The following is a 26,847-nucleotide window of genomic DNA, read 5'->3' as shown; positions in this document are numbered from 1 at the left end:
TCATTCAACAATAGGCCACAATCACAGGGAATAACCAAATTCTGCTACATCTGGGCTGCAAAGTGACATTTTCCATAAAAACGGAATATTTTATGTTCTAAAATCCATTCATCTACTCCCTCCAATGTAGCTGTGTGTGCTCCAGGATGACAGAAAGTTACAAGACCAGATTTAGGAATCATGTGAAGGAGAAGCCTTCACATGATATTTTATATCATGTGAATGTATACTGATATTTTAGAAGGGATATTATTTCTTTAGTGGACTTTTGTGTCCATCTGAACCAACAAGATTAAAAAAAATTCTCCTGCTCTGGGTGGGCTTCACTTTAGTTCTCATTTTCAGTTTTGCCCAGCTATTTTCCAGACACTTCATCAGATGAGTGGTTCCTTACATGGAATCAGGCCCAATATTTACTGCCCTAAACATCTGCAGTTGGAGTAGCAAACCTAAAGAAAACAAAATTTTAACTTCTGAATAGAGACATGAGCCTCATGTTCATGTAAATTATTTGCTATGCTGATAAGAAGCATAAAATGCCCAAGAGAGCTTTGGCACATCCAGTTTTTTTGCAAGCTCTGCAAAAGATGTCCTGGTAGCACATCTGACCTACAGAAAGGCACTCTGGGAGCAGAAAGCAGCACTCCCGAGAAAAACATGAAAATTAAATGAAGGACGGTTCAGACAGCGTTTTCCTTAAGGCAAATAAACACAAATAAATTGTACCAGTAAATCACAGGGATAAATGCTTACTGTGGAAATGTAGGAAAGAAAAGTTGGGAGGGAGATTAGAAAGGGAATATCAGAAAAATCAAGGCAATGACCAGCTCACACAGTATTTCCCATGCTGCACCTCCTCTTTGAGGCAATTTCCTTGACAAAAATCCAAACAGCTTCTACCTTCCCAGATTTCAAAACCCTCCTGAGAACTCTCCTCTACCATCATCCTCCTGAATGCAGACTGCCAGACCATATCCTTTAGGTAAGGACATGGCAATGGACACAACAGAGCTTTCAGGAGGAATTTCTTCATGGAAAGGGTGTTCAGGCATTGGAAGGGGCTGTCCAGGGAGGTGGTGAATCCCCGTCCCTGGAGGTGTCCGAGGAATGACTGGATGTGGCACTCAGTGCTCTGGGCTCATGACAAAAGTGGTGATTGGTCAAAGGTTGGACTCAAAGATCTTGGGAGGTCTTTTCCAACCTCAATGATCCTGTGATTCAAAGGTTTGATTAACACTGAGATTAATGATCTTTGTGTGGCTGCTTCCATCTTTATGTAAACCCCAAACATGCATTTGCTGAATGTGTCCTTATGCTTCATGATAAAAAAAAAAAAAACTTAGATAGAATCCTACTATTATTACAATCACTTTGTTCTTATTTCCCCTATAGGTGCAATATGAATCACAAAAATAACTCCCTCATCTTCAGCTAACATTTCTTCAGTGGACCAATGCTATTTTTAAGAGCAGAATGAGCTGCAGAATCTCTCTTCCATCAGTCCACTGGGGAACTAAGCTTTAAGAGAAGGAAGGAAAAATTTACAGGGCATGAGCAGATGTTCTGGTAATCATTTGCTGAAAATAGATTAATAACAGATGAGAGGTTAAATTTCAGTGGGTGAAGATCAGGAGCTTCTTCTGAGCTTTTGGCTAAAATCAAGCATGTGTCCCTGTCTGGGGGATTATATTCCCTTTTGGCAAAAGGAGGAACAGTGTGATCTAATTGGTTGCTTCCAGCTCAGGCTTATATGACTACACAGATTGAAAATAAAATTAGGCAAATAATTTGATTGAAAAGACCAGATGAAGACTATGACCCTTGTATATTTGAACAAAAATAATTTGGAAAGTTAGGCTGTTCACGAAGCGATACCAGATGATGAGGAATCAGACCATTAAAAATTGTTAAAAGGCTTAAAAATCACCCCATGATGGGAAACTGAGATCGTTTTAATAAACACAAAGCAAATAAAGTAGGGAAAACCGGACTAGGTGATTCCTGCTGCATGATAAACAAACGAACAATGGGCTGCTGGATGTTCACCTTGGGATTACTAGAACCACATCTCCCACACCTTCTTAACATTCAAATTAATCAAAGAATTCTAAAATAAGTTTGAAACCATCCATTTAATATCATAGCTCAAGAGACAAGCCATCTAACTCGTTTTCTATGGCCTCACCAAAATAAAAACCTATAGGACTACTCCTCTGCTAAGATTTCTTTCCCCACTTTTCCAGGCTTCACCTGCAGCAGTTCCAGGTGTCTTTAAATGTCCTTTTTTCCTTATGATGTCTGGCAAGGATCTGCTCAATTAACTTATTCCCAGAGGGTTTCTTGTGTTGCAAACATCTCCATAAGTTAGAACTTGCCTTTCTCCTTGCCAGAGTGGATTTATAAGTGTTTACTGGAAACACCCCCTAACTGCTGTCCTCTGGTTAATCACGTGAAATGATAATTGGTCACATGCTCATCACTTTGATCAAATGAAATTCTGTCAGTCTTCTATTTTTAATGCTCAGAATCACTCCTGCTGATTCATTGTACTCTGGATGTGTCACCAACATGTGGTGCTGGCAAACTTTATTTTTGTTAGAGCATTCACTTGTTATTTAATACAGCCATCCTTAATCAAGTCCTTTTTCACTTGCATCTGATGTCCCACGGGACTTTTTCCTTGGCCCTACATTGTTCCATGTCTCTATCACTGCATTCCCTGATTATATTATTTGAACTACCAAGTATTCCTAGTCAGATGACAAACAGATTTGTCACTCTCATAATCCCTTTTTTCCCTGTTAAATCTATATTCCATATTACAGAGTTCTTCCAATAAATTTCAAGAGTGGAAGTTTTTCAATAATCCATTCAGAATTATTCAAGATATATTTATATCTTGGCTGCTTCACTGTTTTCTGAAGCTGAATTCGGTTTTCCCATTTCAATAGCAAAGCTCAGCATTAAAGTCAAATAGAAGAAAATCTGGAAGGTCTGCTTTGCTTTTCAATCAGCATATGAAGAAATATATATTGGGTATTTCTTTCAGTTTATCATGATTATTAGCAATCTAAAGCAGGGCTTTAACAGCAGCTTATATTGAATTTTTTCTGTCTTGGACTGGAAATGTATAGGCTGAATAAAATTCCAATTTCTCCAAAAGAGATTTTTCTTTCTTTCCTGCCTTAGCAGTAAAACACATCAGGACCTGCATCAGCTGTAAGTCTAAAATTTATTGCAAACTTATCACCATCAAGGCCACAGCAGAAAAAAAAAATGTATGATAACTACAGAGGTTCTCATATAGATACATTAAGTGGTTATTCTTTTTAGTGAAAGCTGAACATTCTGAAACATGGCTAGACAAGCATAACCAAGTAAAACTAAATTTATTTAGGCACCTCTAACATGAGCTAAATCATATGGTACTAAAAACATCAATTTTGTCAGTTACTATGAAGCCAAGAAAAGGAAAAAAACAATGGTTTTTATTTTGGAAGAGCCCCAGGCTTTTTTTTTTTTTTTTATGGTGAGCACACTGTTCCTAAGACCTTTGCAAATGCATAATTCGTTGCTGAATCCTACAGCTTAGTGAGTATTTTTCGTCATTTCCTCCTCATGAAATCACTAATCACTCCATATTTAAGGAATACAGTTTATAAATAACATATATATTAAAGAAATAGTTATTCTTAAATATTTGTCCAAAGAAAAAGATTTCTGCTGTGTATCTTAACAGGAAGAAGAATAACACCAAAAAGCAGAAAGAAGCTGAAATAATTTAAGTTATCAACTAATGTCTAAGGGAGTCCAGGGAACTGCCAATCTTTCTAATGATTTTTTTTTAAAATGTGAAGAGGAAATGGATAAATCATACATCATAAAACCTGAAGCATGTAAACTTCTTAGGGGAAAAAAACCCAAATAACTGAACTTGAAATGTTTCATCCTTCAGTGATTATTAAATAGATATAAAAATACCTGACAATAATATTTAAATGGTTCCAGTCAATATAATGAGACAACTTTTGGTAATGTAGCCACACTGGGAAAGCAACAGCAAAACAGTTTGTAGTGAGGAAAAGAAAAGAAAGGTCCTATTAGCCCAATAAAAGTAATCATCTTCCCAATAATTCTATCACAAAATGGATCCATCATGTCTGCAAATGCAATTGTTCAAAATTAATGTCTGCTCTCCTGATACCAGCCCTGGAAATAGAGGCAAATACCAAAGTGATGTGATAGCGCAAATAAAAAGCAATTTCTTGCTATTATCACAGAACTGTGGCCATCTTCATTTTACAAGAGCAGAGCCAAGTGCTGAGCTGTTGGCCCCCAGCACAGGTAGCACTGGATTGCATGACACAGCACTGCCAGATTCAGGCAGAGGCTGCAGAAATGGCTGTGTTTTCTGCCAAAGAGATTGAATTTCTATCTGTGAAATGGTGTGTTTCTGTTCCTAAAGTTTTGTGTGCAAGACACAAAATCAATCTATCACCAATGATAATGTGGGCCAGTCCCACTTGGAAAAGGAAGAGCAGGGCACTGGTCCAGGTGAGACAACAAGACCCAAAATGTCCTGACATGGACATGCCAGTCCAGAGCAACTCCCTGCTCATGTTAGCTTATAGTAGAGGCTGTATCCTATAACTGTTGACTGGCAAATTAACTCTGCCTCTTAGCCTACTAAGGCAGTGGAACTCCCCTCTATCAAAAGGCTTAAAGACTTTTGTGAAGATAAATATGTTCCAGATTGAGAAGGGCTCAAATAAGGCAATAAACTAATAAGACAGTATAGCTATATATTATACATCTTATAATTTTCATATTTTCCTTCAAAAACTGTAGCCCTTTTACCTTTGCCAAACCTACCCCTTTCTATTTCCATTATTTCTCTAGGGTATAGATTTCCCTCACTGCATGGGTACATAGACATGCTCAAGACCTTAAGCAAAGCTGCCATAATTTTCACATTTTGACAATTTGCTTTTCTCTTTCTTAACTTGTACCAATAGTTATGGCATAAATGTCTTGTTTATTTTGTTCTCTTACTCCCCCATGTGAACATAAACAGTTAAAGAATATATTAGTGTGTATAAGCATAGAATAGAATCCCTGGTCATGAAAGATCTGGCCAAAACACCTAAAAAACCCCTATATAATCTCAATTTCTTAGGTAAAGCACTGTGGAATGAAACAGTTTGATTTGCTCATCCTTTGCAATGTTTCTTCATGGCATTGTAATCTCTCCAACCAAAATCTTCCCACTCATGTACAGACAGGAAGTGGACGATGATACAGGAAGCCTAAAAACAAAGGCATGTTTCCCCTGAAGAAAATGGAAATTTTTAATGGCAAGGAACAGAATGAAAATGAGCTGCTAGAAACTCAAACACAAATGTAGAATAGATTGAGAAATCTGCCAAATTTAAAAAAAAAAAGGCACAGATCAGTGCATTATTACAGTGTTCAATGCAGGATGTATATGCAGGTAAGTAACAAATATGCCAGGATTGTCATTCATTTTAATTCTTTCTAAATATGCACTTTGGATTAAAAATTTACTGCACTTTCATCACTATTTCCCAAATGTTTTTCTCTGTCCGCTAACCACTACAGCATCAAAAGCATGACTTTCAAACAGAAAGCAAAATCATCCCTAATTACTTGGAATCACTTCATCAGCAAATTTCTCCCATGTCAATGACACAAATTTGCTGCCACAAAAGCCTGGCACAATTTCAGCACATCTTCTGAGACTGAATACCATAAATAATAAAAATAAAGTGTAAAGTTGAAAGCTTCCCCACCCAAACCAAATTGCCTCAAGGAGGAAGGGAGGACTATGTCTGCTCTATCACCTTCTGTATTTTGGCAGTGTCAATGGAAAATCATGTAATCAGCTGGCCCGGCTACCTTCAGTGCCAAATTAGCTAAAAAATAAGCCAATATTGTGTAGAATACATCATATCAAACTTTATTATCAATAATAAAATCAACAAACTCCTTGAAGCCAAAGAGTTAACATTAAAAAGGGCACAATGTAATTCCTCTTGAGGGAATGAGACTCACTAATCTGCGCAGAGATTTATGACCTAAACAATTTTCCAGATGAAGCAGCAAGATCAAGGAAGTCAAACTTTCGACTAGATAACAGGCATGTAACCAGTGGGGGGATTAATGAAACAGAGACTGAGCCCTCACTCCAGCAAATTCAATTTCAAGGAATAAAATTATTTGGAGGAAAAAGAAAAAGAATTGAAATACTTAGGACTGAAAAACAGAGGAAGGGTATTTGAAAATATTCCTTCATCACTCCATAGTTGATCTGGGATGTTAACAAACAATCATATGAAGGGATGATTCAATTTTGTGTTGAAAGATTTTAAAGTTCAATTCATTCCTTGCAAAAATACTTTAGAGGGTGTTCTGTAATTTGAAAGTGTTAACAGATGGTACAAATGTATTCAGTTTAATATGAGTGTTCTCCTAATCAGAGGCTACAAGGTTTTCCAGGCTGGTGTGGCCCTTCAAGATCTCTCTCTCTCCAAAGATCAGTAGCAATAAAATGAAGGTTGGCTGTGTTTGCAAGGTCTTGATTGGGAGGGGATTAAGATTAAGATAATCAAAGACCTGGGCTGTCTTATTTGCTGGCAGGGAATCCAAAACCTCCCTGGACAGCCACAGCCTCACTGCAAACAGGGAGAGATGGGGAAGAGGCAGGGGCAGTCCCACAGTAGCATCACATTACTCATTTTGGATAAGGCAAAACGTCCAGGGGTGGAGAAATAATCAGTTAAACAACAAGAAACTGGGTAGGAGGAGAACCTGCACTGCTGGAAAAAAATAAAAAGTCACTAAGGGGATTTTGCAGTGCTAGCATTATCCAATATCAGCTTAAGTGGCCTGGAGAAAGATAAAGCAGATGAAGTTTTTCAGGGTAGCAAGGATAAGGACAGACTGTGAAAAATTGTAGAAAAGCTTTATAAGAGCCTGAAGAATAACAAACAGCTCTTAATGTAAATAAATATAAAACAATATCTGTGGGTTTAATCCAGATTCACATATAAGGTGCTGGGCTCTGATTTCATCTATACTGGTCAGTAATGACACCTCAAGGTTGCAACAGAAAATCCTTTGAAAAATAGCAGCTCAGTATTTCCTAAGAGCCCATAAGTACAACAAAACTTACATATAATTAGGAAAGGCACTAAGAAAGAAACCCCATTCAGCATAGCAATATCCACATCTTAAACTCAATGTGCACTGTCTGCCTCCTCACCTCCAAAGAGTTAAGTTGGACCAAAAATGGGTTCAGAGGACCCACAAAAGCCTTGTTATGGCATCTACATAAGAATGGCTGAGGAGACTGACACCTTCCATTCTAGAAACATGAGAAAGTTGTTGTGGCAGTCTATAGAATCCTGCATGATAAGGAGATGGGGTGTGGATGGACTGCCTGGAGTCTCAGAGCAAGCACTACAGGGCCTTAGACAAAGCCAAATTAAAAATCAACAAAAGGTAGATATCAATGCAGCAGAGAAGTACCTCTGCCTTGTGGGTGCAAAACCTAAATAACATTTTAAGAAGAAACTATGCCAGACTTTGGGCTAGAGATCCCTAGAAGGTTCCTAGGTGGGCAAGCAACATCACACTGGGGGAAACACCTGAATTGAACATAGCTGCCACCAGGAAAGCATCACAGTAAAAACATCACGAAAGTTTTTGCCATTCCTGCTGTTTCCTAAACACTTTACCACTGCAGCTTTTGGATACCCTGTACTGCACTGAGGGAATCTCACACCACAGGATCATTTTATGGCAGTATTGCCAATACCTGGAGAAGCAGTTCCCCGCCAGCAAGGCACAAGCTTGCTCCAGATGAAATGTGGAGCTGAGAAGCTCTGCTGGGTGTTTGCAGGCTCTGCAGATGATTAGAAGGCAACAAGAGCAACAGCAGCAGCCTTGAAATTGCAGTAATTCATCAAGTACAGATAAATAAGCATAAGCAAGAGATAAATAGTTGTTTGAAATGTTGCAGCTGACATGAGCACGAGAAGCTTGGCAAGTGGGCTGGGACTCAGTGTCCAAGAAATACCTCACTCATAGATGGAAATTGCAGTATTAGAATATTTCTGGAGATCTAGAGACCCCAGCACCCTCAGCTAATGAGGTACTAGGGCTCAAAAGAGTATCTTCCCACAGGAGCATGGTAATCACTGAAATCAGCCAGTAAATGGACAATATTTGATTTTCAGGAATGTTAATTAGCCAGCATTAATGATTTAGTTAGCTGACTAGATGATTGGATCACTAATGGTCTAGTGATTTCTGCAGAATGTGCTAAATTATCAACACTTTTGAAAACCAGGCCTCAATATATTCAGTTCTCCAAAACTATGGTCCAAAGGGAATCACTGAGTAGATATCAGTACAATAATTATTACAACACATACTTTTTTCATCCATCCTGGCAATACTGCTGCCTGCATGCCCTAAACTCTCTTGGCCAGATTTACCTCTCATCCCCATTACCATAAATTCAGAGTCATCCTGCCAGTTGCAAAAAGGAGACACTAGCCAGTCAGAATGTATGTGCCAGTTTGCTCCTCTGTTACACTAAAATTAAAGGAGTATTATCAAAAAATCTGTTGTCAAATCATTATAAATGAAATATGAATTTCATTTTATTTTATGATTCTAAGAATAAACTGTCAGCAAACACCAAAATACCACTCTTTGTTAAAGTTTGACACATGATCAAGTTGTAGGTTTTCCAATACATTTCACAACAGCATGAAACAAAAACATTTTAGTGAGATTGTACTTTTAGCTTGGCATTGAAATATGACCATTTATGTGGAAAGCTGAACAAATTATTTAAGGGTCAAATGGGCCATTAACTTTCAATTATTAAAAAGATAATTAGCAGATAGGATGCAGAATATAAATATTAATATGATAGACTGCCAAAGAGTTTTATGCCATGAGGGAAATGAATTAGCAAAGGAAAAAAATGTAAGATTGGTTATTCCAATCGTGGTGGCAACACACAAATTGAAATTTACAGGAAATCATTACCAGGTTTTTGTAATAAATATGGTGCTACACCACATATAGCAGTAAGTACCTTCCATCTTCCACATCTTAAAATCCATTTTATGTCTCATTAGAAGTACTCTGCATTTTGTAATTTTCATAAATCTTTTTGCTTGTTTTACATCACTTCATTCAAAATCCCACAGTAATGCTGCTTGCAGCCCTGCCTTTAAAAATACATACACATTACATTGCAGTGAATATTTTTGAGCTTTTGTTTTGGCATGATTCTGTCATATTTTTCCTCTACTTCAACCATAAAAATTTTCTACTAAATATTAGAAGTTTACAAAAGGGAGACCAAGCAATAAAGCCACCACCACATTATACCAGGCTGTGACTTAATAAGAGAACACTATGCTCAGTAAGAGAAAACCTAAATCACAGAATAATAGAATGGTTTGGATTGGAAGAGACCTTAAAGGTCATCTTGTTCTAACCTCCTGTCATGGGCAGGGACACCTTCCACTGTCCCAGGTTGCTCAGAGCCCCATCCACCCTGGCCTTGGACACTGCCAGGGATGGGGCAGCCACAGCTTCTCTGGGAAACCTGTACTGGGGTCCCCCTACCCTCACAGGGAACAATTTCTTCCCAATATCCAATCTAACCCTGCTCTCTGTCAGTGTGAAGCCATTCCCCTTGTCCTGTCACTCCAGGCCCTTGTCAAGAGTCTCTCTCCATGTTTCCTGTGAGCTCCCTTCAGGCACTGGAAGGCCACAGTGAGGTCACCCCAAAACCTTCTCTTAATGGCCCATAACACATTTACTCTCCAATGTGGTTCCTTCTACACATCATGACAATGGCTCATGAGTGCCATGTCAAAACTTTCAGAAATCAGTGGGGAAAACAAAAAATCTCTCAATAATACTGTTATTAAGGCCTGCAGAATGTAGCCATCACTTTTAAAGAGCTGATGGAGTCACACATTTAACCTCACGTACAAAGAGGGTACCTCGAGAGTATTCACAAACAGAACATACAGGAAGTGATTTTTGGAGTAAAAACTCTTATGCCAAGCTTTGAGTACCTCAGGAGGATGTTCTCCTGAGGACTTAAGAGATTCTTTGCTTGAGAAAGAGCCTCAGGACACATTCTCATTACAAACTGCCACAGCACTCACTGTCCTCTGGCCTAGCATCACCTGGGAATTGTTGCATACATGAACCGTTCAGTGTGATCACACTTCATGTGACATCATTAGGATGTATCAGGACTGAGATCGAAAGGAAAAAGTGGGAGGGGCTGTTCTGCCTTTTTATTTTCCTCCCATTTCTTTTGTCAGTCTTCAGTAAACAAAGATGACTCAAGCAAAACTTGGGTCCATTTGCAGGGGGCATGACCAATTCTATCTATCAGTATCAGTTTAATACTGATCATAAAATGCTTTTGGTTCTTGGCGCGCAGTAAGGATAGTATTCAGAGATGAAAGATTTAATCTGCAAAACTGGGAGCAAGAAAAACAAGGAAAAAAGATTTGCAGATTTTAGCAATAACTGGCAAATGGAAAGAGATGAGGAGACTAGGGCATGAAAAATTAGATGCATTTAGCTTGCTAAAGAAATAACACAGAAAATTGTGCCTTTGCCTTTCATTGCAACATATCCATCCTGGCACTTCTATTATACAAATATTGCACTTGTGGTCAAGGATAAATGCACTGTGATGTCCTGACCATAAAGTTCTTTGGTCAGATCAAAGTCTCATTTGCACAAATTTGAGAGGAAAGCACGAGTCACCTTATGTTCCTACTTCAATTTATCTTGGCTACTCTGTTCTATTTTCTTATACAAAAATTAGAATCTTGGTAATACAGAATCTTTCTCTTTTTTCCCCCCGTGTTTATTCAGAACTGAATAACTGGATCACTGAATAACCGAGCTGGATCCTCATCTGTTGTACACCCCAACAGTAGTATAAATAGCAGTAACCACACAAATCCAGATTTGGTTATATAACTTCTGCACATGATGGGAAAACATTAAGAATACAACTTCAAATTTAGCATTCACTATTAAAAATATTGAGTGGGGCTTTTGCCAAGAAATTCACACATCAATAGCAGATAACTGAACAGATGTTTTGGCTGAAGCAAGCTTCAACTGGGACATTCACACATATACTGAATGACCTCTAATACTGGTAAAATAATACGATTTTAGAGTTTTCACAAATTTTGCTTTAACAAAGACTGTTAACTAGATATTTGCAACATGTGTTAGCTCTTTCCAAATATTTATAGAGATAGTTTACAAAAAAAAAATGCAGCTTTTTGCAATGCTCCTTTTGGACTAAAAGCACAAATGCACAGAGGTTTGTTTGTAGGTCTAACTCTGGAAGTCTAAAAAATGCCTTAATTTCCCTCAAGTCACATGTTAGTATAGACATATATGTAGAGATATTGGTATATACAAACAGTTATATTTAAGCAAATTAGAAACCCCTGGTTGAACATTGTCCTTCCAGGGAAACTGCTCTGATGTTCAAAGCTTCTCCTCCTGCCCCCAGCAAAGGAATAAACACCATATGGGCTTTTCATATTTCCATTTCCACTCCAGTACACTTTGTGTGTCTGTAATTAATATATCAATATATCAACATCTAATCGTGATGCATTTGTCCAACCCAGACTTCTGGAGAACAATAATAGCAAGTTCATGGCAGCAATGCACCTCTTGCCACCAACTGAACAAAACAGATTGTTAAGTAATATTTAATAACTAGAAAATTCTACATAATTTAATAGGTATTTGTATATTATTATTAACTAAGGTTTTATACTTTCTAAAAAGGGGTGTGTAATAAATACAGCTGTCAATGTTACAGGCAAGTGGCAGAATAAAGACACAAATTTCTTGGGAGGAAGAAAAACTGAAGATTTACATCAGGTGTGTGCAGGTAAAAGAAAAACATTTTAAGAAAAGAAGCCGTGGGAAGCAGATTTGCAGTTGTGGGAAATAAGTGTAAAGATAAATACAGACATGCTTTCCAAGGAGAAACTTCCCTTTTTTCTCGTTCCTCTCCACACAAATGTTTTCTCACATTTGTTACCCAGAGCAGCTGTGGCTGCCCCATCCCTGGAGGTATTCCAGGCCAGGCTGGATGGGGCTCTGAGCAACCTGGGATAGTGGAAGGTGTCCCTGCCCATGGCAGGGGGTAGAATGAGGTGGTCTTTAAGGTCCTTTCCAAACCAAATCATTCTGGGATTGTAGGATTTAAAAACTAATTTTCCAGTGAAACAACTTAGCATTCATGTGGTTTTCACCCCCACTTTTCTGCTGTGCTCTGTTCAACAATAAAAGACATGAAAATAGGAAACCAGAACTGGAAACCAGAACTGAAAGGAACCCAGATAGGATACCAGGGAACACAGGAACAGGAGATCCTCTACCCAAAAATACCTTCAGTCCCATGATAGTTTTCTGCTAGTTAGGTTTGAGTCCTGTCTCTGCCCATATGTATTTAACAACATTTTAAATTTAATAACGGTTACTCCTTCTAAAAGTAATTTCACAGCAGTTTTGACACAGACACAGAGAAAGACACAGGTATTGAGTTCTGCCAGACTTCAGGGACTGCAGGTGGTAACAGCAGCTCCTGTCATTCCTCTGAGAGAGGCATCTGAGAATCAGGATGAACTTTGCTCTTCAAAGGCACTACCCCTTTATACTGATTATAGAAAAATGTGTCTGAACACAGGCACCTAGATGTGGAGAGTAACAGGCAATAGGGATTTATGTTGTCCTGTTAGTACTTGAAAGAGCCCTTAGGTCTGTACTAAGGAATTGCCAGCAGTTCAGGGAGTGATCCTGCCCCTCTGCCCAGCCCTGGGAGGCACATCTGGAGAGCTGTGTCCAGCTCTGGGATCATCAGCACAGGAGGGACAGGGAGCTCCTGGAGCGGGGCCAGCAGAGGCTGCAGAGATGATTTAGGGCCTGGAGCATCTGTGACAGGGAAAGGCTGAGGGAGCTGGGGCTGTCCAGCCTGGAGAGGAGCCCCAGCTGAGAGGGACCCTCATCCCTGGGTGTCCCTGTGTGCAGGGAGGGCTCCGAGCAGGGCCCAGGCTCTGCTCCGGGGGGCCCAGCAATGGCACCAGAGCCACGGGCAGGGACTGAGCCCAGGGGGTTCCACCTGGACAGGAGGCAGAACTTCTTCCCTGGCACTGAACAGATTGTCCAGAGAGGCTGTGGGGTCTCATCTCTGGGGATATTGCAGAACCAGCTGGACACAATCCTGTGCCCTGTGCTCTGGGATGGCCCTGCTGGAGCAGGGAGGTGGCACCAGTGACCCACTGTGGTCCCTTCCAGCCTGACCCATCCTGGGATTCTGATTCTGCCTCTTTCTTCCACTTTCCCATCTGTTTTCAAGGGTTCAGGTAGCAGGAGGATGCCCACTGCCTCAATTCCTGGATTCATCTTAAAGCTTTTGATGTATGATTCCTTGGCTACACTTTTTTATTGTGGTTTTAATTACACTGGAGTGCTCTGTAATTATATGTTAATTATAATTTTTTATAATTACCACTGACATGTACAAGTGAAAGAATACATTTTAGAGCTACTTATTAGTCTTTCATGGTACTTAAAATTCTACAACATTAACAAAATTGGTTTTACACTCTAATTACCTTTGCATCTTTTCATAAAATAATGGGAGAATTGCTAGAAGCACAGTACCTGACTACAGAATTGCTATACTGATATCAGGAGGGTTACCAATCACTATCTTATAAAACCACACCTACTTTTAAATACTAAAATGAGCTGTCTTTAATAACATCATCTAGGAGGTCATCTGGTATGTGGGGTTTGTCTTTGCAGACAGTCTGAGCATTGGAGATATGGAAATTAACAACAATTTGCAGCTGGATCTTGGTAAAGCACTTTTTGTGCTGACTTTTCTGTGAAGAGACTTGCCAGTTGGTGGCCAGATGTGACAAAACATCCCTAAACCAACAAATACTTTCCAGGAGAGTCACTTGTGAACTGTGGCTCACAGGTGAAAAACAGCCCGGGGTCCCTTGTGGTGCAAGCCGTGTCTTAGGTCGTCACTGTGGTGCTCTCAGGTGCCTCCTGCAACACATCAGCTGAAAAGTAAAGCAAGTGCTTTAATGAGCAAACTTTGGCAATTCACTGAAGCTGAACTTGGCTGGCTTTGGGTGAGCAGTTTCTTAAGGACAGCTTTGATAAAAGGAGAGAATAAGGGTGGAAGGAAATTTTGCACAGAGGTTGTTGAGAGAAGCAGTTGGAAAGTATGAAACCTGCATGTCCAGCTGTTCCAGCTGTGGATTTTCTCAATTGAAAAGTTCACAGTTCATGGAATATTCTAAGTTAAAGGGACCCACAGGGGTCATCAAGATGTCTTGGATGTTGTGACTTTACACAGGCCCATGAGTGATGGCAGCTGATGGGCAGCAGGGAAGGGTGAAGGGCTGACTTCAGACTCACCAAGGAAAGATAGAGTGACACCAAGGAGTGGCAGGATTTCCAAGATCTTAAACATGAACAGTGGAGGGGTTTTTTCAAGAAAAAAAATTAAGTAATTTCTCCTTAGTAATCAGAACAGCATGCAGGATATGGAGAAAGAGCATCATGGGCAAAAATGGAGCACGCTGTGGTGGCCAGGCAAGCAGCCCTGCAGGAGACCAGTGTGAAGGGACAGAGGGACATTTGCAGAGGCCAGAGGCAGGTGAGAAGGTCAAGCACTGGTGAGGTGAAGCAGGTACCACTCATTGACCTGTGAAAGCTGAGCAGTGCCACTGCAGGCAGAGAGTAAACATTATCCAGTGAACTCAGAGGGACCTGTGACAAGCAGGGAGGCTTGCCAGGGCTGTGGGGCACCACAGTGGGTTGACAGCACTGCAAAAGCCTGAAAGTACCCCTAATTTAACAAAAAAACATGGTATGAAATTTCTTAGGTCCTGCTAATCAGAGTATGCACATTGAAAGGGTAGAAGAGCCTTCCAGTGACCTTCCTTAGGGACACAATCTTAGGATATTACTTTTATCTTGACCTAACAGGGCCCAGTGGCTGCTGAACATTTGCACATCTTCAGAGGCAAGCAAGGAATGGTCAAAGACAGCAAAATGAAGTATGGAATATGAGAGATGGAAAAAGAGCAAGAACACCAGAGGTTTCCAAGACAGGCAAACCTACAAACGAATGAGGTTAATGGGAATGAAGCAAGCAGCTGATAGAAACAATGACACTAAAATCCAGGAAAACTAAAACTTGAAAACCCTGTGACTTACAGGACATGTACAGAGTTTAAACTTTCAAAGCATTAGGAAACACAAGTCATCCTTCACAGTCTGTAACCAGCTTCAATAGGAACAGACGTAGGACTTTGAGTGACTTGGGGAAAAGCCCTAAATGTAGGATGGACAGAAATATCCCTCCCCATTTTGAAGTGATCAAGGAAGAACTACAGTAATTTGAACTAAGATGTTGGAGGTGTCAGCATGGAGCTCTGGTTAAGTATTTACAAGATCTTGAATATATATATTCTGTATCTCTGAAATGTTATTTTTAGTTTGTATTATTAAATTACTCCAGGTCAACCACAGCTGAGCTTAGTGAATGTGTAGGGAAAAAAAGACTGGAGAGAAATTCCCCATGTCCCAAGTGGGACATGACTAAGGGAAGTGCAACTAGGCTCCTCTGGAAGAGAAGGATGTTGGTATTTTTCTAGAGTACTGTGTTGGCTCCAACCTGTGGGAAGCAATGACCACCTCTACATTTCCAGGAAAATGCATCTATCAGTGTCTTTTTTGTTCCCCCTGAAAAGGTAAAAAGGTTGCAGTTCCTAAAAAAAAAAAAAAATTAGTCCACATAGCTGTTCAGTCAATTTTCCCACTCTAGCTATAAATAGCTCATTCTCTCCCAAATATCTTTTATTCATTTTACCAGGAGACATGTTATGAAACTCCAAGATCATCATCACCTAACTCCACCTCCAGGATTCCCTTAAAAGTACAGTCTATGGGTGTCAATTTTTTTAGTGATTCTATAATGCTTTAAAATTATTACAGAATCCAGGAATTGAAGGGAGAAGCCAGCAGAGAACTGATTAGTTAATTCCTAGATGGCAGAACTTAAAGCAAACATATGCATTATCAACATATACAAACAAACAAACAAAAAAAAAAGTAAAAATATGAAGCCCTCCCACCCCCCCCCCAAAAAAAAATCCATGCGCTTGTTCAAAATAAATAATTTTGTCCAACCCTTTGGTTTCAGGGGTGAAATCATTGTTACATTAATGCTGACTTGGAATAACTGCACAGAATTCACTGAATATTACAGAATGCAGCACAATGTTACATAAATCAAGATCTAACGGTTTTTTTCTTTGGCCTATTACTGTGAGCACATACTTGTACACGAGAGAGGTTCAATAGAGGGCACACATTTATCAGATTTATCAGCACTGTGTACTGTGTGCCAAGGAGACAATCCACCCAGAAGGGTAAATTTTCCATACTGTGCATGAGGATTAAGCCACCAAACTCTTATTAATGCTAATGAGAACCATGTAGCCCAATGCAACTCTGCTAAATTATTTCTTCCTTATTGTTCTATTCAGGAAAAATAATGGCTGACCTGGAACCACTGGAATGACAGAAGCAACTCTGTGATACAGTTTTGACTGATTTGCCTTGTCCTGTGACTTAATAAGCCTTGCAATGACCAGGAAAGACACTTCGAATGCAATCTGATTACAACTTGTGGCTTGCACATCACAGTTTTGTCTTTTTTTCAGGATGTAGCCATGTGGGACAGTTAATGAATCTTTCCCTCTATGACAGCTTTCCCCCACTAAATCTGTGCTCATCCACAGGAACTACAACTAAGTTGTTGGAACTCTGCCCCTGCCTAGAACTTAGGTCTGCAAAAGATTTAAGAAACAGTTTGACCTGAAAAGGGTGTTCTGATTACTAATTACTTTGTTTTTTCTTGAAAAGACCTCTCCACTGTTCATGCTGAAAACCTTAAATCCAGTTTTCACACCAAAATGCATCCTTCTCAAGTAGAATATAACATTTGAAAGTGTACACGATGTAAAATGTTTTGGGACATTTCTTCCCTATAGTGTCTCACTTCCTGGAAGAATATTGCTTGCCTGTCTGAGAACAGTGTCATGATCAACATGACATTATAGTAACTGAAATGTGGGCACGATGACACACACAGCCATTAGAGTAAACAGTAAAGCAAGAAGAGCTCAAAAACTACAAGAATCCCAAAACCCTGAGTCATAATTTATATTACCTTTCCCTGGATCTGCCAAAAGATAGCAAATTCCACCCCCTCAATCCTCATATACACAAACAGTTGTGGATTTTTTTCCCCCATAAGACAGTCCTATCCTCCAAGGACTAATTTCCACTGTCAGATACCCCCAGCCTTTTCCCTGCTGGAATCCATTCCTGAATCTGAGAAGGCTGAATGACACCTTATGGAATGCCTTTTAATTTGCCTTATTGCAGGCAGAAGGGGGAAAAAGGAAAAGGAAAAGGAAAAGGAAAAGGAAAAGGAAAAGGAAAAGGAAAAGGAAAAGGAAAAGGAAAAGGAAAAGGAAAAGGAAAAGCCGCTGTCTTAGCTCAGACCCTTTATATCTACAACACAAACTAGTATATAAATTAATGTATTTATGTATAAAAGCAACATATTGAAAACAGGGAACGCTTATCGACAGTGTTGCATCTTCTCCAAAGAAGAATTTTCAGTGGCTCTGATTTAGGCAAAGAATTTTTCATGAGGTGTGAATTCATGGCTAACCAGCAATGCCTCTAAAAAAATAATGAAATCACAGAACAATTACCCAACCAGCAGAAATTCAGTAGTGAGCATTCCTTTGGCACCAGAGATACTTGCAGGGATGTTTGCTGCTAGAGACAAAGTAAGCAGTGGCCTGGGAACAGGAAAGCAAATAAAGTCCCATTTTTCCTACAAATGAAATCCTGAAATTCAGGATTTTTTTGCTGTGACAAAGAATAGGTCAAGGTACATCAGGAATTGCAGGTGGGACAGTCCTCACCCAGCTCCTCACGCCAATAACAGCAGCCTGACTGTTGTCATTAAATAAATCAGAAAAACAACAAATCCCAGCTCCAAATTCCCCAAATTATTTCATATTTTAATACTGTATTTTCATGAAGCTGCTTTTCATGAAGCTGCACTGGCCTAAATGCCTTGGAGAAATTACCACTATTCAGCCTCCAAGCCTCCTCTGCAGGCACTACGGCAGCATCATATCCCTTAGGGCTTCATGTGTCACCTTTCAAACCCTCCTCAGGGATTTAATTTGCACATTAAAACTTCTGTTGCAAACGAGAGCACTGATAATTAAAATACATTTTCAGGGAATCATCTGTGACCAGGCCAAGCAGCTGATTTGTTACTGTGCATGCCCTAGCCTTCAAGTGTCCCCTTCTCCCCCTGCCATGCCCCAGCAGAGATGTACAAGCCATTCCCTGGGGGTTCTCATCTGCCAGGCAGTTTGTAGGGCTTAAAGTAGTTCTCCCAGCAGGTGACAGCATTCAGCACAGGACACAGAGAAATGAAAACACAAATTTGGGAGGCTATTGGTGGCCATTTCTACGAGGCAAGTCTGCTAGGAACAGCATTATGTAAAAAAATATATGCAAAATTAGGATTTGGGGCCTCTGGCCCAAATCCCATTGTAAATATCACCAGCATATACAGCCCTATTCTACCTTCATCTAAAATTCAAGATATGGATTACTCCATTTCCCAATATGCAGACAATTGATGACACATACCACTGCTTACCCAAGAGCTTTATAAATGTTATTGACAAAACAGATGATTTTTGTGCATCTTTTTAATTTTCTCTACATCTCTTGGAAGCCATTTTGACCAAGGTACCTCATAGCTAAGCACCAAGAGCCTGGATGGTAATTAAAATACACAGAGTGAGTCTCTCTGCCCATTCATCTATTCAAGTCACAGCACAGTCATTAAATAAAACCCCAGGATTCATAATATAGATTTTGAGTTTTGACAGCACAGCCATTCTACTTAGCCACCTTTTACGACAGATCATTATTTTAATGCTGATTTAATCACACCTAAATCCTATGGGGCTACTTCAAAATCCTGTTTAAAATGGAGACATAATTTCCTCTTAAATAGTTAATCAACTTGTCAATATTTTCATCATGTTCACTTCACTACCACTGAAAACCTTGCCTTGCCTGTTCAACTTTAATTTTATAAGAGCTGTGTATTACATTTCAGCCCCATATAAGTAACATACAGAAGCAGAACGTGTTTTAGCTAATTAATGCTTCTGTAACCAGAGTTGCTGAAAAATATGCATCAAATATTTATATAATTGGCTCTCCAAAGAAGTATTGCCTCGTTCTGAGTGCTGAGAGACTGAAATACAAAGTCCAAAGACCTAGAGCACAAAAGACCCTTCCTGCAATGCTCCATTACTCTGTTTGCATTCTCATTGGCTTCAGGGGGCATTCATTAACAGGGGTAAAGGTCTAGGACTCAAATTTCCATATCCTTTTAAAAATAATGTTTGCTATTATTAAGCTTTTCTCTGCACTTTGGATGAATGAATATTTTGAGGCAATTACAATGTCCACACCCAGTGCCTGAAAGGTGTCTAACATGTACTAAGGGCATGAGATGTTTTTCTGGGAGTATCCACAGAGCACATTGATAGATTTTAGGGGAAAACATTTTTTTTTTAATTTTTTCAGGTTTTTAATTATTACTGAAGTAAGCAATATACCTGATATCATTTTGGCTACAATTTGTCCTTAACAGCTAACAGGCGACAAGCCTTCTCCCACAGACAAATAGGGAACACCTTAGTGCAACAAAACGGTGCATTTTAACCCCATAAATAAAATCTACTGCAGCACTGTAAGCTTTTGCTTGGCTCAGGTTGGGGAGGTGTTGGGAGGTTTGTTTGGCTGGTTGGGCTCTTAAATTTACATGGGTTTTTCTCCACAAAAATTCAAAAATATGCCCTGGACTATCAAGCAGAAAAATCCAATCACAACCTCCATCATCACTAATATTATTATCAGCATTGAGGACCTTAAGGACTTCCTTCTCTCAGATGCAATGTAATCAAGGGAGCTTAGTGAGGCATTTCTGAAACAATACTAGATCAAAAATTGAGGTTAGATGAGCTTCTTGGAGGATAATTTACACTTTGTTTTAGAATTGTCATCATCTTCCCCTTGAAATAATATTTCCTCTCCCAACTGCTACTTAGCAAAGTACATTTCACTTCCAATGTGCTCGAAAATGATCCAGCTTTGTCCGAATGCCAAGGCACTTCTCCAGTGTCTTTATATTCCATACCTATTATGCCTTACCATACATAATACTAATTGAAAATGATGTGTGCTGCATTTGCAGTCATTAAAGCAACAGTGAAATTCAAATTTAAGGAAATGACTGGTTTCAGATGAAGTGAAACACAATTATCAGTTTCCGCAGGAAAAAAAAAAGCAAAACAAAACAAAGTAAAGCAAATTAACAAAAAAGGTAAAGTAAAATATAAATAAATTTTAAAAAACTGCAATGTTCATGGTATTTATTGCCCTTCTTGGGCAACTTCATGCCCAAGACTGTCATTGTGCACTTTGTCTTGGACATGCAAAATATCATCTCAGTTTAAAACAGGAAAACAAACAAACAAACAAACAAAAGAGGAAGGTTGTATTAAGGGAGAGGAAAGTTTCTGTGGAGGACAGCAATAACAAATGAAAATCATTAGGAAGTTGAATATGTAGTCAAAAATTCCTTAATTCACAAATAATAACTGGGTGAGTCGAGACAGTCCATACTCTTGCCTATCTTCCATAAATTCAAAACCAGCAATATGCCTCTTTCCATGTATATATTATACGTCTTCATTTTTTTCTTGTCTTCTTCTTTTACACATTTGACAGTATAAGTGAGAAAGGTGTTTATTCCTAGTTATCAAGTACATAACAATCATAATAATGCCACATTTTAGCAAACATATTAACATCATGGAAATTTCCACTTTTCTAAAAAAAACAAAAAAAGCTGCAGAAATAAAGATTTTTAAATTGCTGCAACTCTATCCTGTGTTCCTAGAGAAGAACTTCCTGATTTCTAAAAGGTTTCAGTCTACAAAAGCAGCTTCTAGAACTCCCATGTCCTGGGAGGTTGGAAGACCCACACCATTCCACAATTCTTTGATTCACAATATCCTATCATTCTCATATTAGTGGATTTTCTTGCAAAACCATAGGAAAATGACATAAGGCAGAAAAACCAAGGGTCCAAAAGTGGAATCACTTTAATATTTATCTTTTCAGCCAGATTAGACCTATCTTAAAACCTGGTCCAGAGTACATATTAGGGAATATATCTCAACTTCCAATAGTATTTGAAAAAAATCCACTTCTTATATTGGCACTGAAATGAGCAACAAGAAATGAAAAAACCTCCACCAAACATACATTCAGTTCTGCATAATCCACTGGAAATGTTGTAGTTGAAAGCCTACTGTGCTATACAACAATACAAATGCTGCTTTCAGGCTGTTCTCAGTTTAATGAATTTATAGATACATTTTTTCCCAGGACTAAAAGCAGAAGTTTTTCTCATATCAGCTCAACACACAATTTTAATCCACATATAAAAACAGCTGTGCCTTTCACATGTGACTAATCAGCAGTTTCTTCAAAATTTACAGCAAGAAAATAGGCAGAACCTTCAGCATGTTCCAACAGGAGTTAACTAACAGAAGAAAAAATCAGTGAAGTGATAATAAGGAAAAGATGTAAAAGCCACAGGTCACGGGCAGGGAAGAAAAAGGATAAGGAATAGTTCTTCCAGTCCCTTCCAGTTTCTCAGGAGGTTCTAGAAGGGAAAAACTACTTTCCCCATTTGATTAGACAGTTTGTGCGTTGGGGAAGGAGAGGAGGAGGGGTGGTGAACAGGAGTGATTCTATACACACATAGAGAAGTGATAGAATAGCTTTTTTTTTGTAATTTTCAAAATCAATCAATCAATCGATCGATTTTTTTTTCCATAAAAGGACTAAGCAACAATTTCCTGTGAACTTCCCAGTTCATTTACAAAATGCTTTTTTCTCTTCATAGTCAAGACAGTCAAAAAGTGGGTTTTTGATCAACATTTTATGACACCATTTATCACCTTGTATATTATTTAAGAGCATGCATCATCACTTGGAAAGAGGCCAAAACAGAATTTATATCCAGCTGGACTTAAGGTAAGTAATGAGTCAAATAATCAAATCCAAATCTCCTGCTTGAATTTTTTGGTTTCTGATGAAAAAATTGAAAGGGGTCTCCAAAAAGAGGTGTTCTCCAGGGTTTTATGAAATTTGGTTATAAAAATCATAGCAGAAAGATGGTCACATACTGAGAGTCACACTGAAAACATTGTGAGGAAATACAAAATATCTTAGCAGTTTTCCAGCAAATTACTTAAGAGATACTTTCTTCATTTTAGCGATATTTAAGTTGTTGGGGTTTTTTGGCATAAATAGTGTGTCTGCTTCATGCCATAAGAACATTTAGATAAAGAAATACATTTTCACCTGAAGTAAGATTGGAATTGGTACTCAACACTACAGTAAACAAGAACCACCATGTCTTTCTCAGGCAGAAAGGCCCAAGCAACACAAACACACCCTGGCGACCTTCTTAGCTTCACACTGTATTTTGGCCACCCAAACTGGCCATTATCCACCAGGACACCTGATGCCATGTATGAGGTGCAAGACTCCTCCTCTTACCTCGGGGTCTTTCTCGATCTCCAGCCCCGCTTCCAGCAGGTTGCGTTCGTACTCCTCCCGCTGCAGCCTCCTCTCCTCCTCCACGGCGTCCAGCGGGCTCATCTCCACCAGCTCCAGGCCCGGTAGCCCCGGCCACTCCGGCAGGGCACGCTGCCCATCATCCCGCTGCTGCTGCTGGGGCTCAGCACAGCCCTTCCCGGTGCCTCCGTTCGAAACCAGCGCTACCGAGGGGGATCCGCGCCTGGGCTCCAGGGAGGCCGCGCCAGGCGCGTGCCGGGCCAGGCTCCTGCGGTAGTGGTAGGCCAAAACGTAGTCGACCTTCCTCTTGCTGTCCCTGAAGTGCAGGCCTCTCGAGGACGCCTTGTCCCTCACCCCTGACAGGGTGCCTTCCATGTAGTTGTTGATAATCTGGGAGAGAAACATGGAGTTGCACAGACAAGAAAGCCAAAAAGCCCAAGTAGGTGGAGAAGGTCTATCTCCACACGAGCACATGAAGCCACAAAGAGCCCAGGTATGACCTACAAAAACTAACTTTGCACGCCAGTCTCACTTCATTCTTCCTCTGTCTGTAAACTAAACATAGTTTAGGTTATCCCAATACATGGGATCCCTATGGAAGAGCAGGTATGGAGGCACAATCCAACTCCACCACCCTGCACAGACCAAGGGGAGACAACAACTACATTTTGAAAGTGGACAGAGAAATTATAATAAGGATCACACTACACACCACGTGCCATGTGCTGTGGAGCAAATCAGGCAGGGAAGGGAAGCAAAAACGGTGTCGGAAGGGAAGAAATTGATCTTAGCCCCACTAGGAGAAATATCTTCAATGTGATTCTAGCTCCAGAAGGGCAGGGCTGGACAGAAACACTTTGGAAAATACCAGGGATTAGAAAGGATATGCCCCATGAATAGCTACCCACGATAGCTTGTATTTTAACGTATGAAAAGACTGTGTGACTGACCAGTAACACTGCAAAAGGGAATCCATGGCTAAAATCCTTCAAACCACCTATGTTGCACCCAGTCAGCCCTTCAGACCACCCCTGCTTCATTATCACCCTCTCAGAGCCCTTCTGGGATGCAGCTCCAACAGTAATCCTGCCATCACTCTCCAGCCTGGATAGGAATTCTGTAACATTCATGTGGAAGTCTGGCACTGAGGCATTCACTTGTACTTCCAGATCATTAAGGCAGCCCATGAGTTTTTCAAGCTGTTTCCGACCAGCATTTTCGCACAATGCTGCAATGTAAAGCCCTTCAGAGAACTCTCTAGAGTGTTATTCACTGGAGTGACACCAGTCCTCCAATGATGGGGGGGGGAAGATAAAAGCAAGGGTCAACCTGATCCAAAGCAATCATCATATAACCTAATTCCAAACATTTCTAGCTCCTATAGGTGATTGTACAAGCAAAATCTTGGGAGGTACCAGTAAAAGGTCTTTCTCTCTTTTTCTCCCCTTCCTTACATGTGCTAGTAGTACTGAATGCACAGTTAACCACATGATGTATGGCATTCATCTTGTTTGCTAACAAAACACAAATTTATGAATGAATTATATAAATATCATTGCAAATTATTATATTCATCAACACCACTAGATTCGTTTTTTTTCATTGTTCTGCTTCACTTAGTTTCCCACAAAGTAGCTTTCAGTTGTCACATCACTAAATAAATCTTGAGTTTACATGCATGCTACATCCTTCATCCTTTCACAAAATTACCACTGAACAATCTGTTGTGCACATCACACCCTTCATGTCTAAAGTATATATGCAGTCCCTTTAGGCACATCCAAAATTACACTCAGCATTACGTCCTGGCAGGACATAAAACTGCTTGTGAGACAGCATTTTGTTGCAATTCCCCATATCCTGATTAGATATGTTTTCATATAGTACTCACAGGCAGCCCATGTAAACTTCCCAGATCCATCTCTGCCCCAGCAAGGAAAAGCCCGTGGCAGATTTCTAGTGTCCTTCCCAGAGAGTTTCAGGCTATACAGCGCAGAAAGAATGATGTCACCATCAGCAGGTCACTGGTGCAGGGCAATGCATTAGCTGGCTCTAGAGAAGAGCTATGAGCATCCTCTCCTCCCTTACTGGAGAGTGTGGGCAGAAACAAGAAGCACAAGCAAGAAGCGGGAGAGGCAACAAGGAGGTTGGAGAATGTGAAAATCACTCCGAGGTTTTCCTATTTGTTACTGAGTGGAGCCACCTGCCACATCCCAGCCACCTGAGAGGGCACCATAGCAACACTTGGGGTTGCTGGAGTTACACAGGGGATGAGGAGAGTCAACAGTGACTCCCTCTCCCTCCCCATGGACTCTTTTCCTCACTCTTGGCAGCAAGGTGCCATCCCCATAATTATGGGTGTCCAATTCATGGAAAATGAATCAAAATTCCCACCGATTTCACTAAAGACATTTCCTGCCCCTAAATTTGCACTGCTTGCCTTACCATGTGACATTCTGGCACAAGGAGACTTTTTTAGGGAGGAACACAAAAAGTCACAATTTCAAAAACATCTCTGAAAGAACTATCAAGATCTTTTTCTCCTCCCCTCTCACAGCCACTTTAAAAGTCAGAAACAGTGATTTAAATTATTACCAGCTTAGGTCCTGCTTTCACTACTTCTCAATGTTTCCAAGACAAGAAGCCATCACACCAAGGAATAAGAGAATGGTAAGGTAGGATCAGCAATTCATGATGATTTTGTTCTAGTGGTCTGATAGCAAATATATCACAACACATACATCCCAAAAGGTGCCTTCTCTCACAACAGCTCTCCTCTGAACACTACAGCCATATCACACTTCCACTGGGAACCAATCCAATCCAGCCCCCATTACCACTTGGGCACAGCTGGCTCAGGGTTGGCACAGGCACATCCCATTTAATGAGCAACCTGCAGATCTTTTCTGCCACTGGGTGTAATAGCAACCCCCTCCGTTCCTGCTTTGAAGGATTTTGACTAAAGTAAACAAAAAGTTTGGAAAAGTTAGGAAAAGTTTGGTGAGATCACTACTGTAGAAATTAATTCTTGCTGTACACAGAGAGACAACTGAACCACCTGAGGCTGTGATACCACTTTCCTCATAAAGATTCTTCTCCTTGTTCTGATTTAACCAACACACAGGAGAGTGTACCCTGCTTTTCTCACCATGTTTCAAGACCCTTCATAAGCCCAAATTCATTTGATGCAGATCAATGAACATGAAACCCTACTTACAGAACTTCTGTAGGACACCACTGATGCTTCAAGAGCTCCACTGGTCCCATTTCTGTGCCAGGAAGTCCGGTTCTGAGGAACAGTGAGGTATTTGCTGCTGTAGGCTGAAAAAGAGTCCCTTGCTGATTTTGCTGTCTTCTGCCCGTTGAGAGTGGGGTGTGAGGAGGGTAGGGCAAACTCTGAGAAGGAGAAATAAATACATAAAGCAGGTTTTGTACAGGTGGTTCCCTAATGCAATGGGAAATACTGCAGTCAGTATTCATTTCTAGTGATGTGAACCGATCCAGTGGCATCAGGTAAAGGTACAAACTTGTGGATCATGGTCATTCTCAATAAAGAACACTTTGCACATGTGAAGTGCTCATTAAGTGTATCTAAGATTTTAGCCACATGTTCTGGTCTTAGGGGCTAATGTCTGGAATTTCTACACATGCTCCCTATTTCTTGTGTTTGACAAATTACATAGTCACAGTGCGGAATAATAGAGGGTCTGGAGGGGATGGGAATCATCACAGAATCACAAAATATCTTGGGTTGGAAGAGACCTTAAAGATGATCTTGTTCCAACCCCCTGCCATGGGCAGGGACACCTTCCACTGTCCCAGGTTGCTCCGAGCCCCATCCACCCTGGCCTTGGACACTGCCAGGGATGGGGCAGCCACAGCTGCTCTGAACAACCTGTGCCAGGGCCTCACCACCCTCACAGGGTAGAATTTCTTCCCAAT

The 26,847-nt window shown here is 40.2% G+C and overlaps 1 protein-coding gene across 1 annotated transcript in view; it reads right to left on the bottom strand.

Moving 5' to 3' along the window:
* ANO2 (anoctamin 2) overlaps nt 1-26,847 on the bottom strand; it is a 144,093-nt gene that overhangs the window by 113,551 nt on the left and 3,695 nt on the right. The window contains exons 2-3 of the mRNA XM_062490909.1: nt 26,123-26,301; nt 22,888-23,295 (exon numbers count right to left, since the gene is read on the bottom strand). Of these exons, the coding sequence (XP_062346893.1) occupies nt 22,888-23,295; nt 26,123-26,301 (587 nt within the window). The remainder of the gene's footprint in view (nt 1-22,887; nt 23,296-26,122; nt 26,302-26,847) is intronic.

Source organism: Cinclus cinclus, chromosome 4 (assembly GCF_963662255.1).
Source record: "Cinclus cinclus chromosome 4, bCinCin1.1, whole genome shotgun sequence".
Lineage (NCBI taxonomy): Eukaryota > Metazoa > Chordata > Aves > Passeriformes > Cinclidae > Cinclus > Cinclus cinclus.
This window is presented reverse-complemented; position numbering and strand designations above follow the sequence as displayed.